The sequence below is a fragment of the Ochotona princeps genome, chromosome 2 (assembly GCF_030435755.1).
Source record: "Ochotona princeps isolate mOchPri1 chromosome 2, mOchPri1.hap1, whole genome shotgun sequence".
In the NCBI taxonomy this organism is placed as follows: domain Eukaryota; kingdom Metazoa; phylum Chordata; class Mammalia; order Lagomorpha; family Ochotonidae; genus Ochotona; species Ochotona princeps.
This window is the reverse complement of record NC_080833.1, coordinates 86,412,607-86,425,378: the sequence shown is the minus strand read 5'-3', so window position 1 is coordinate 86,425,378 and position 12,772 is coordinate 86,412,607. Positions and strand designations below refer to the sequence as shown.

General features: G+C 44.8%; 1 protein-coding gene across 5 annotated transcripts; it reads right to left on the bottom strand.

Moving 5' to 3' along the window:
* Positions 1–433: 433 nt before the first annotated feature.
* On the bottom strand, positions 434–5,440 carry S1PR1 (sphingosine-1-phosphate receptor 1). Of its 5 annotated transcripts, none has more exons than XM_058659699.1 (2): positions 5,419–5,440; positions 434–3,132 (listed from the first exon to the last, which is right to left on the bottom strand). In XM_058659699.1, exon 2 carries the CDS (start codon positions 2,967–2,969, stop codon positions 1,821–1,823), a length of 1,149 nt encoding a protein of 382 aa, XP_058515682.1. In that variant the 5' UTR covers positions 2,970–3,132; positions 5,419–5,440; the 3' UTR covers positions 434–1,820. The 5 variants fall into 5 exon arrangements, with proteins under 5 accessions (XP_058515682.1, XP_004582060.1, XP_058515679.1 ...); XM_004582003.2 differs by lacking the exon at positions 5,419–5,440 and adding an exon at positions 4,840–5,224; XM_058659696.1 differs by lacking the exon at positions 5,419–5,440 and adding an exon at positions 4,948–5,224.
* Positions 5,441–12,772: the final 7,332 nt, after the last annotated feature.

The following is a 12,772-nucleotide window of genomic DNA, read 5'->3' as shown; positions in this document are numbered from 1 at the left end:
TAATATTACTTACCAGATCTATATCTCCACTTTGACAGGAGGTTGACGAAGTGCCAAGAATGTACATTTTTGTTGATGAGTTAAAACTGAGCATCATTTAAATTAGATTTATAACCACACTGTATATCGGCTTACAAGAGAATCCATGTACTTTGTTTAGTTAGGCTTTACAAAATTGCATTTATTTGCTTATTAGGTATTTGGAAGGTTGGTGGTTTTATCTCATTTGTTACTACTCTTCAATGCTAACTTATTGGGGTTTCTCTTCCTGAAAAAGATACAGTGGTTTCTAAACAAACCACATCTTTTTCATGTTATCAAGGTGAAGATCCTTTAAAGAGTAACAATTTACCTTTCGCTGTGTTTCCAAAGAGTTCCAAGGTCAAAGAAAATATCTCAATGATTATGTTTAAAAATGCTCATCGCAAACAGATCTTTAAAAAACATCAGTTTATTAATGTTTAAAAGTTGATAAAGCTATGTGCAAAATGATTCACAAAAGTCAGAAACCTATTAAATACTATTTTTTAAAAAAGACATTTCTTGGTTTAATTGCACTGAAAATCATACTAAAGAGACAGTAATATATTTTTATTCTTTGTAACATTTATACACATCTTCAATTACTATCTAATGAACATCTGTACTAAAAAGTCCTGCTGTTCCCTATCAGTTAACGTAATGCTTTCAAGGGCAAATGAGGATGGTATAGTCTTAGAACTACACATTCAATGGTGTTAACACAGGTTAGAAAATCCAATAAGATGACATCTGCTGAAACAAATACATTCAAAAATCATAAAGAATTCTTTTAACACAACAAAATACAACCATCCTGTTGGTTAAAATGAATCACTTAACACTGAAATAAACATCAACAAAAGTGCCAAAGACAGATGCTGTATTCGTTAGAAAAAGTCATTAAGAAATCTCTCTTGGTTTACAGAAGTTAATTCCCAGTCTGTTTTCACCTTGTTTTGTTTGCTGGTTTCTCCTCTAGCACTAAGGACCCTGGCTAATAGAATTTAAAATGAACTTCCTCACATAGATTACAGCCACAATGCATAGGATGCTGTAACACACATTTCATCGTAAAGATGCCATTGTTTGGCTTTCAGGAAAAAAAGAATCAAAGTGACTTCACCGAATTAAAAAAAAAATCCAGCTTACATGGAAACTTTGGCCTCAGCAAATGAAATTGCTTTACTTCTCCACACCCCACTCCGTCTTCCTGCCTACCTACCCAATGCAGCCTACCTGCAGCACATCATCAAGCAATGGTCTGGGAGCCACAACTTCAGTTCTGATGAATACCACATAGCCAAAATACAAAGTGAAGAAGTTTGAGGAGAGGTGTGAAAGGGAAGGGAGGGAGAGATGGCTCGAGCATCCCAGAGACAAGCAGAAGTGCACATGCTTACTTGGATTTGTAACTAAGGTGAAAGAAAACATCTTTTCAAGACGCTCCAGACAAAAGGGACGGCTTTCACATGGGGACAGTTAGTCTTTGTAAGGAGGGACCAAAAGAACCCTTTGGGAGCTTGACAATGCTAGACCTTTGGCTCAGTGCAAAATCAAAGCTCCACAGGGAAGGAAGCTGACTCCAGGCCGGGGCCTGATCTCCACCCTTCCCACTGCATTGTTCACTGGCATGAACGCAACCTCCGCCAGCACCGCACGCCACACCACACTCTGCTGTTCTCCCCCTGTCCTCCCTTCGGCTCGCGGCTGCTCCTCCCCGGCAGCTAGTCGCGGTCCCACACTGAGGGTGGTGGGCGACCCATGTCACAGTGCTTCCCACGGGCTGTCAGCTGTGAGTTTTAGGAAGAAGAGTTGACGTTTCCAGAAGACATGATGGTTTCGGGATTGTCCCCATCGTCCTTCTGGGGGTGCGAGGAGTTGTCTGATTTACTGCGGCTGAATTCCACGCCCGCGATGATGGGGCGCTTGACCTTGCCCGCGGAGTCTCCACTGGGGCATTTGCAGCAGGACATGATACGGATGAAGGCCCGGCGCATCTCCTTGTTGGTCAGAGTGTAAATAATGGGGTTGGTGCCAGAGTTGAGCACGGCCAGCACCAGGAAGTACTCGGCTTTGAAGAGGATGTCGCAGGTCTTCACCTTGCAGCCCACGTCCAACAGGAGCAGGATGAAGAGCGGGGCCCAGCAGGCGATGAAGGCGCTCAGGACGATGATCACCGTCTTGAGCAGCGCCAGCGACTTCTCAGAGCTGCGGCTGGCCTTGGAGGCGTTCTTGCGGAAGGTCAGCCTGCGGCTCCGAGTTCTGACCAAGGAGTAGATCCTGCAATAGAGGATGACTATGGAGAGCAGAAGCAAGGTGAAGACGGTGGTACAGAAGAGGATATAGTGCTTGTGGTAGAGCGGCAGCACTGTGGAGCAACTGGACAGCGTGCTCATGCAGTTCCAGCCCATGATGGGCAGGCCACCCAGGATGAGCGAAATGACCCAGCAGGCGCTGATGAGCAGGAAGGAGCGGAAGCTGTTGCTCCCGTTGTGCAGCTTCATCTTCAGCATGGTGATGTAGCGCTCGATGGCGATGGCCAGGAGGCTGAACACCGACGCGGACAGGGCCACAAACATGCTCCCTTCCCGCAAGAACCACTGCGCCGGCGTCAGCTTGTAGGTGGTGGCGCCAGACAACAGCAGGTTGGCAGTGTAGGCCACTCCTGCCAGCAGGTCCGAGAGGGCCAGGTTGCCAATAAAGTAGTACATGGGGCGGTGGAATTTCTTGGTTTTCCAAATGGTCAGCAAAACAAAGATGTTCTCTAGGATGATGAAGCAGCAGATAAGGATGAAAACCACCGATGTCGGTTTAATCCCATTGTCCTTATCCGCGCCGATATTCAGCTTCCCGGTGTAATTGTAATGCCGGACGATGATGTCGTAGTTGACGTAGTCGGAGACCGAGGTGCGGAGGGCCTTGACCAGTGGAGCGTTGGTGGGCCCCATGGTCCTGCCTCTGAGCCAGGAACCAGGAGCTGGGCTCCGGACGAACGCTAGGGGGCGAGGTTAAGGCGAGAGCTGTCACTCACTGCAGAGGAGGTGCAGGGAGCAAGCCAGGCTTGTTTGTGTAGCTTTTCCTTGCCTGGAGAGGGGCCTCGGAAACCGCAGCCTGAAACAAGTCACAAAGAAGAGAGTCAGGGAGAAAGCCACAGCACACTGGCATAATTCATGCTAGTTAAGGCACTGCTCCAAGTGTTGTTCTTTTTTGATTTGGATGAGGGAAATGTCCAGAGAGCAACTTTTTTGGCTAATAAAATTCTTGCAAAAGGGGGAAAAGAGAGGGAGAGGAGAAGAGAGAAGAGGAGAGGAGAGGAGAGTGAAATCCCAAATATTTACCCCCAATTGAAAAATCCATAAAGGACAAGACGAAACTTTCCCTATTGTCACATCCAGTCAAATGGAAATAGGAAGTCCAGGGCTGGGGGCTAGAGCAGCTTAAGGAGTGTCCCATTCTGACCCCAGTCTCACCTCTTCGCCCCACCCTCCACGCTCTGATTTCCATTCGAGAGATTCTCTGAAGCGGCCACCTTCTAAGCTGTGCGCTCACCACCACCCTAGGTTGCTCTTCACAGGAGCCTAACCGCCAGTCTGAGGGTGGAGACGTATACATCTTTCCTCGCCCCACATTATCCCCCACCCCCGCCAAGCTCAAGGGCACAAGCACCACCTCCTAATTTCCATGCAAGAAATTAGATGTGCACGAAAATCATTTGACAGCTCAAGTCATTTTTTGGACTCTATTAATAACTCTCTGGGAGCAGGTGTGCTCAGGGTCCAAGGGCGCAGTAAGATGTGGGCAGGCGGGTCCGCCCCGTCTTGCGGTAAACAGGAAAGCTTAGCGCCTCGCTGAAGCCAAGCTGTTTTCCTTCTTTCTTCTTCTACCCCTCCTCCCCCATCCCCACAAGTCAATGCAACTAAATTTAAAGGTACTCGGTGTAAGCCATTCATAAGAGGTTGCAGTAAATCCTCGAAGTTTTGTACATCACTTGGCTGCATAAATGTTTGGAGTTTGGTTTTAAACACACACACACACACACACACACACACACACGCACACACCCCAAAGAGAGAAGTTCCATGGCTAAAGATAACAGCAGTTCATGCCACCGCATTCCTAATCTCCAGTGTAAACGTGCACTCCAGAAATGCACACACTCCGACGTCTGGTGCACCGCTAAGTTCGAGGGCGCAGTTTTATTTATGGCTGCTCCCCGTTCCCCCTCCCCCAGCATACTGCCTCCTTTCAAATAACCAGAAAGTGTGAAAGGAGTGACACCCAGCCACAGTTTCCAACAGCCCTCTCTGAAGTTGCTCTTTAAAAGTTTCAGGGCAAAGCAGCAGAGAGAAAAGTGGAGCAGTGGCAACTGAAGCAAGGCAGGCAAGGGTTGAACGCGCCCACAGGCTCCGCGTTTCCACCTCACTCGACACCCCAACTCGCCTGCAGGACAAGTTGAAGCCATCCCTCTGCGTCCCGCAGATTCTTTGTCTACAGGATTTCCAAAACTAAGCGCCTTCCCTTTCTCCCTTGCAATCAACCGCGGCTTCCACCCGCCATCCCCCAACCCCAGTCGGTTCCACAATCCGGAGTTACGAACTAGCCCTTTCTCAAACTCCACAAACCAGCGTTCCCCACCACCACTGCCACCACCACCCACCAGAGCAGTTCGGTGGAGCTGGGCTCATCGGTATCCCAGATTTGAATTTTTTTTTCAAACTTTCCGTTTACTTCGTTCGGGTTTAAAAATTCGTTTCTGACTCGAGCCCCGTCCCGCCTGGGGGTCCCCCGGCCCGGCGCGCGCAGCTCGCAGCCCCGTACCTGGCTCAGGCGGGACGCAGCTGCGTTCGGAGAGCTCCGGCTCCGCGCGCCGCGCTCCTCATCTTGCTGCGGCCCGCAAGGGACTGCTTCGCGCTCTCGCAAACTTACTCGACTGGGGTCCCCTCCCTGCGCAGCCGAGCACTCCAAAGGGCAGAACGGTTGGCGCTGGCCGCTGGCCGCTGGCCCCTGCGTTCGCCTCCGAGCGCCGCGCCGCGGCAGTGGCTGCTCTAGGAAGAGGCGGGGAGGGGTTAATGCCTTAACCCCCCACGCCTTCCACCGGCAGCTGGGGGGCCCCCGGATCTGGGCTGATGTGACAAACTGTCCAGGAAAGATCTGGGGCAAACTGAACTAAAATAAATAAATGCATACATGACACCCCTCCCCCCCACCACCACCAACCAGCAAATGAAAAGACCAGAATGGGGGTGGAGCGTACTGCCCCCTGGATTCTAATGTATAAATCTCGGCCCTCGCCCGCGCCCCGCCGCTGCTCCGCGCCCTGGGAAGGAGAGGAGCCGGGGAGCTTTAGAAACTTTTTTTTTTTAAAAAAGAAACTTTGTTTCTTGCGAAAAGTCTTACCCGAGTCTCGTAGCGCACCGCCCTGCTGCCCTTGCAGGATCCCGAGTCCCGAGATCGGAGTCGGGCGCAGAAGTCTCGGGCGCAGAGGGTCTGGGAAGGAGATACAAGAGGTTCTGAGAGGACGAGCAGCCCGGGAGCGGAATGGGCCGTGGAGGCAGGGCGACAGCCCTCCGTCGCTGCCCGGTTCCCGCTGCCGCCTAGCTGGTCTGACCAACACGAAGTGGATTCTTGGGCGTACAAGTGGAATGGACAAGCGCCGGGGCTGGTGTTATGCGAGCGTTGCCCGCCCTCAGCTGGACGCAAAGTGAGACTGAGTGTCCCAGATTCTAGCCAGTGGCGAGGCCTTTGAGGAAGGGGGCTGCTGCGAGTCCTGGATGATTTAGAAAGTGTGCAGCTCAGGAATGTCCAAAGCGAAGAGCCGCCCAGCCCAGCCCAGCCCAGCCCAGCCCAGTCGAGAGCCTGCAGCTGCCCAGCTTGAGACAGACGCCCTTCCCTCACTTTCTTCTTGGGGTGGCGGGGGGGGGGGGGCGTGACTCATAAGGCACCCAAACCCTAATATTCCCAAGGGTCTCATGCTTAAGCTTAGGTGGGAAGAGCTTCGGGACAAAGAGGTGCACTGATCTGCCTGAGTGGAAACCTCCGTGCACTTGTGTCCCTGCCCTTACTGTCACCAAGGTTTCCACTCAGTCCCTGGTCTCACCTCCTTTCCATCCAGGCAGATGTGAATGCAAAACTTCCTCCGCTGTGCAGTTTCAATTGGTAGACACACCCTGTACCTGAATGACTCAGAAAGAGCCTGAACGAATAAACAACAGACCCCTGACTCTGAGATTTTATGAGCTTGCAAAAAAGAGAAAGAGAGAAAAAGCGACAGTTACTAATTCACGGCAGCCTGAAAGCCCTCACCACCGGCGTGGCACTCAACACACCACCCATAAGTTCGTTAAACATATATGCATGCAGCAAGGAAATCAAGATAACAGTAGGTACCCTGGACTCAAGAATAGACTCAAGTCTGGTGTGAGGGCTTTAATTTACCAGAAGAGTTAGACCATTGTGCCTATCTAGCACAACAAAATGGAGACTTTGCAATACACACTCCCCACTAATTCATTAGTTCTGTTTGTTTGCTTGCGTGCTGTTTAATAGAAGAAGAATTGAAAGAGTGTGGATTGTTTAAGGTACCACAACAGCTCCAAAAAGCAAGCAAGCAGTGCTGGCCATTTTGCTGAGGAGGGCAGGTCATTGGACAGCGTTAGTGACTTGCTGAGTTCTCAGCTACGGAGGGACAGAGCTGGTTCTACAATTCCAGTACTGCAGGTGTCTTTGTGTCCCAATACAGACACCAGTCACTTCAAAGTTCAGGAATCCAAATGTAAGTTCCTGAAAGGAATCAGATTCCCACATTTTGAGTTTGTACTCATTTCGGATTATAAAATGAATGTCAAAGTCAGCTTCTGAATTTTCTTTTAAAATCACTTAATTTTCAACTGTGCATACAGAGTTTATACACATATATATTAATGGATGTTTTTGAAGCGTTTCATTGTTGGTGTATAACATTTAATGCAAAGCTTTAGTACTAATAGTTGTGCACCAAATCTTAAGTGTTACACACATTAATTCATTGAATTCTTACAGGAATCCTACAAACTGGGTATCATTATTTTCCTGATTTTTGCAAATAAGTAAATTGAGCTCCAAATGTATGAAGTAACTTGGTTACCATGGAACTTGACCTTAATGCAGGTTGCACACTCAACCACAACTCCAAACCACCAGATAAACCTCAACCATGTCAGAGAATTATGTAGGGGAAATCAGTTCTTTTCTTATGAATGCTTTTGGTGCAGATGCATTCAATATTGATTCAATATGTAAATTAAAATATTTTGAAGATAATTACTTAGCAAGATTCATTCTTAGAACACACCTAAGAATTTTAAAATGTAGATAACCACTAAAACAAAATTAGAAAGTAAGCAAAGCTGTTTTTTTTCCAACAATATCACCCTGGCAATTCCAAGTTTTTGGTTCCCACACAAGTCCTTTCCTATTGCTCTCAAGAGAGAGGCTCTAAGAATTGCATCCTCATGCTATCTTCCTGGCTCCCAGCCCAATTCCTTTCCGCTGCTGTCTGCAAGCCAAGCCTAAGTTCCTACCTTATTCCTCATTGTGCTAAGGTTGCCATGTCATGCCTATTTCACATTAAATAGCTCAGTCCTAAATCCATGACTTTAAACAGTCTTCTTGGATTCCGTGTGCTCACCACTGTTACTCTTGCAGAACTAGCAGTTGAAATACCATGCAATCTTTAAGGCATACGCTAGCGAAAGCAACCTGGATCTAGTAAGCTGTATTTCTATTCACTAAGTCTGTCCATTTTACTCTCTCCTAACTGCATGATAGTTCTTTTAAAAGATCAACTAAGGACTGACATTCTTTTGCTAAAATGCGTGAAGAAGAACCTCACTCCACTCCTCAGTGGCCCCCTGATCAGGTTAATCCTTCAAATTACTGCAAGTCCTACAGTTTTTTCCAGTGGCTACTTGCAAATCTTCAAATCCCACTGTTATATAACTCCTATTTCCTTTTTATCAGTTTTAGAGAATATCTATAGACTTCCAACCGTGTTTAATGAGTGTTAAATAATTTACTATTAGAAAGCAAGATTGAGGTGCAGCGTGGTGGCCTAGCAGCTAAATCCTCACTTTGTGTGAGCTGGTAGCTCATATGGGTGCAGGTTCATGTCCCAGCTGCTCCACCTCCCATCCAGCTCCCAGCTTGTGGCCTGGGAAAGCCGTAGTGGATGGCCCAAAGTCGTGGGACCCTGCACACATATGGGAGACCCAGAAAGAAGCTCCTGGCTCCTGGCGTTGGATCGGCTCAGCTCCAGCCATTGCAACCAATGGACAGTGAACCAGTTGATGGAAGATCTTTCTCCCTGTCTCTCCTTCTCTCTGTAAATCTGACTTTCCAATCAAATGAATGAATGAATGAATGAATGAATACATCTTTTAAAAACAAAAATAGGATCATTTAATAAGCTTCCTAAATTCTTACATGTCTGATTTTTTAAAAATGTGTTCTAAAATTAGTTTAAATGTGTTCTAAAATTATTCTGGCTTAGGGTCAAGAAATAGGCTGCATGTAATTTTCCCTGAGAAAATTTAAGACATCATTTTTTTTTTAATTCCTAGGATAAAAAGTGCGAAACCAGGCTGGTTGCAGACCACTGCATGACTAATCATTGCATCCCTGGATGTTTCTAGAAACGTCTCTCTCCCCTTGTTGTTCTGTGATGAAATGACCACGTATTTTTTTAGTCACTTCGCAGCTCTGGAAATTATCTGAAATTATTTCTTTGATAGCTTCATCTTTTTTTTCCTCTATTTTCTCTTTCTGAAACATTCACTATTCAGAGTGTGACATATCTGAGCTTTTTTGTTGTTATTGTTGTTAATTTTCTTATGTCTTATCTCATTTTTGAACTTTTTGTTCTTGTTTCTGGGAGATTTCTCAATTTTTATCTTTCAACATTTCAGTTACTATTTCCCTTCCCACTATCATATTTTTCATTTCCAAGTATTCTAGTTTCTTTCACCGGTGTTACAGTTTTACAAAGACTTGCTTATATGTCCGAGACACCATGTTTTCACATACATCTGAAGATATTAGGGTGTTGGTGTTGTTGCTGCTTTCTTCTATTTTATTAATGGGCTTATTATCCTATTTTTTTCTATTCATATTTCAGACAGAAGTACTAGAAGCTCATTAAATCTCTACATTGTGGTTGGTCAACAAGAGGCAACAGGTGACCAGGCTACACAATCTGTTTTTTTTTTTTTTTTTTTTCCTTAAGGATTTCTTTACTTTGGAAGAAATAGAGAGAGAAAGAGGAAGAGAGAGAGGGAGAGACAAAGATCTTCCATCTTCTTATCCACTCCCCAGATGGCTGCAACAGCCAGCACTAGGCCAGGCCAATGCCAGGAGCCAGCAGCTTAATTTAGGTCTCCCTTGGGATTGGCAGCAGCCCAAACAAATGGCTCATTCTCTACTGCTTTTCCCAGGCCATTAACAATGACCTGGATAAGAAGTGGAGCTGCCAGTATTGAAATCAGCACCCATATGGAATGCCAGCTTTGCAGGTAGCAGTTCTACCTGCTATATCATAGTGCTGGATCCAGATTGCACAATTTCATAATTTTAGTTCAAAATATTTATGTGATACAGCCTTAAAACCCAATATACACATATTCAATGTGTGATAAGCAAGTCAATTTTAGTATTGCCATCTCCTCTCCTTAAATATTAAAAACAATTGTTAATTGAACCTATTTGTGGAATACAGTATCATATTTTAGTAAATGCACAAATCAGAGTAATAACCATTTCCTTCTACTGGTCATTGCTTTGAATTTTGAGCTTTTGGACTCCCTTCTTCTGTTTGTTCACAAAATATATTATAAAAGTCTGTGAACTGTGGTCTCCCAACTCTTCTGTGGAATGTTACAGATTATTCTTTCTACAAATAACTTTAATCCAACCTGCTTCTGTATCTCCCTCCAGACCTTCCCATCCTCTCTTGCATTCATTGTTCTACATGCAGATGCACCTTTACTTTCAGATTCCAAGTCTGAAAGCTTCCATGTAGTCTTCATTTTTTGTTTTATTTTATTTGACTTAACCTTGTATACTCTAGTTCCATCCATTTTACTGCAAATATAGAATACTATTCTTTTTATGGCTGGATAATATTTTAGTTGTTTGTATCATATTTTTTTATTCAACCATTGACAAATATCTAGATGTCTTGGCCACTGTAAACAATGCAACTGTATTTTTATTGTAGGAACCCTCATGTTGTTTTGTGGAGATGTATACTTCTGGGCAAGTCAATTCTACCAGAGGAGAATTCTAAAATTTATTGTCTGCCTTCTAAGTTCACGTAACTGGACCAAGGAAGAAGAGTGAAAGGATGTAGAATCTCTTCACTGACTACTTGGATTTGAAGTGTTCCCCGTGACGATGATGGCTGCTATCAGGAATCCTGTGTCCAAAGATGTTTGTGTTTAACAGACTCAGAGAGATCATCTCTAGTAATTCTGGAGATGATGAGCTGGAGATTAAAGTGCTTGTTTTAACTCAAATATTACAGATTCAAAAGGAAGACAGTTGAGAAGTAAGGTGGTGAAATCAATGATTAAATCAATGTTAGAGGGAAGTGCTGAGTACTATGTGACACATGTTCTCACCACCATAGCAGATGCTTTTCAATCAGATTTCTTCACAGCTCAGCATTTGCCACTGTCTGTGAAATACCTAAATCTTCTAATACCTAATCAAGTTTGAGAATCAGTAGGGAGAATTCAGTTTACCTCTAAGATACCCCTGTTATTATCTTAGGTTTCAACTTTCTCTGGCATAAAAAGCAAGTTACACATACAAATTTTTTTTTCTAGGTTTATTGCCACTGTTAGAGATAAATGAATCTTGAAACTAGCATATCTGGAGTGGAAGTCTCTCACTTGTGATATCCTAGAAGAAGTGAGCTATGTCTTTACTTGGTTATTTGTTTTTGCAAAATATTAAAAGTTGAAGAATTTTAACCAAAATTGACTTTAAAAATCTGTCTTGTTCCATTAAAAAGTTCTTTTCTCTGGGTCAGTTCAATGGCTTAACTGGCTAATATTCCATCTCCTAGTGCCAGCATCCCATATGGGAACCAGTTCATGTCTGGCTACTCCACTTCCCATCCGGCTCTCTGCTTGTAGCCGAGGAAATTAGTGAAGGATGGCCTAGAACCTTGGGACCCTGTATCCACTGGGAGACCCAGAAGAGTTCCTGGCTTCACATTGGCTCAGCTCTGGCCTTTGGGACCACCTGGGGGAGTGAATCAACTGATGAAAGATCTTTCTCTCTGTCTCTCCTTTCTGTAAATCTGCCTTTCCAAAGAATATAAGTATGGGCCCGGCGGCGTGGCCTAGCGGCTAAAGTCCTCGCCTTGAATGCCCCGGGATCCCATATGGGTGCCAGTTCTAATCCCGGCAGCTCCACTTCCCATCCAGCTCCCTGCTTGTGGCCTGGGAAAGCAGTCGAGGACGGCCCAAAGCTTTGGGACCCTGCACCCGCGTGGGAGACCTGGAAGAGGTTCCTGGTCCCGGCATTGGATTGGCGCGCACCGGCCCGTTGCGGCTCACTTGGGGAGTGAAACATCGGATGGAAGATCTTCCTCTCTGTCTCTCCTCCTCTCTGTATATCCGGCTTTCCAATAATAATAAAATCTTTAAAAAAAAAAAAAGAGTATAAGTAAAAGAAAAAAAGTTTTCTTGATTTCTGTCCCCCTAAGAGGCACGATTTTGCACTTGCTAAAGGCAATTTTTGATATTCTGTGTAGGAGAAAATGAGTTCAGACTGTGTTTTGTTTCAGTTTATAAGATTATGTGAATGAGTTTCACAGTACTTCAACAACATCGCTAACCGTCATTGTGTGGAACTGGTATCCAAGACTACTTCACCTATTCTCATGGCTGCTTTAACAGAAACGTTCAGTGCTGATCTCATGCGATTCTCAGTCGTCAGCCAGTCTTGGAACAATTCTTCCAAAGCAGTTGTGCATCCATTGTAATCAGAAGATTGAACTGTCTTTGGTTCTTCTCTCCAGATCATATCTAACATCCAACTATATATAATTATAACTAATTAATACTTTTTCCATTTTAATAGGAATCACACAAAAAGGCAGAAAGTTTCATGATTATGTCAACAAGATATAAATATTAATTATGAAATAAATTTTAAAATATTTGGATTTTCCATAAGATCTATACAATGAATATTTTAATTTTGACAGGTACAAATTTATTTTTTGACTGTGGGAAAATTTATATTAAAACTCAATAAAATGGGCCCGGCTCAGTAGCCTAGTGGTTGAGTCCTCATCTGGCATGCACAGGGATTGCATGTGGGTGCTAGTTTCTGTCTCGGAGGCCCTGCTTCCCCTTCAGCTCCTTGCATTTGGCCTGGAAAGGCACTCAAGGATGGCCCAAGGCCTCGGGACCTTGCAAACACTTGGAAGACCTGAAAGAGGGTCCTGGTTACTACTGGCTTCAGATCAGCTCAGTTCCAGCCATTGCTGCCGTTTGGAGAGTGAGCCAGTGGATGGACGAGCTCCCTCTCTCTGTATATCTTCCTTTTCAATAAAAATAAACAAATCTTAAAAAAAAACCCACTCAACGGAATATAAAAAAAAGCCAATAAAATGAGCACATAAATAAAAAATCATTTTCATGCTGAGAAATAATTTGTACAAAAATGTTTCAGCTTGTTCTTCCGGCATTCTTTAAAATCTGGC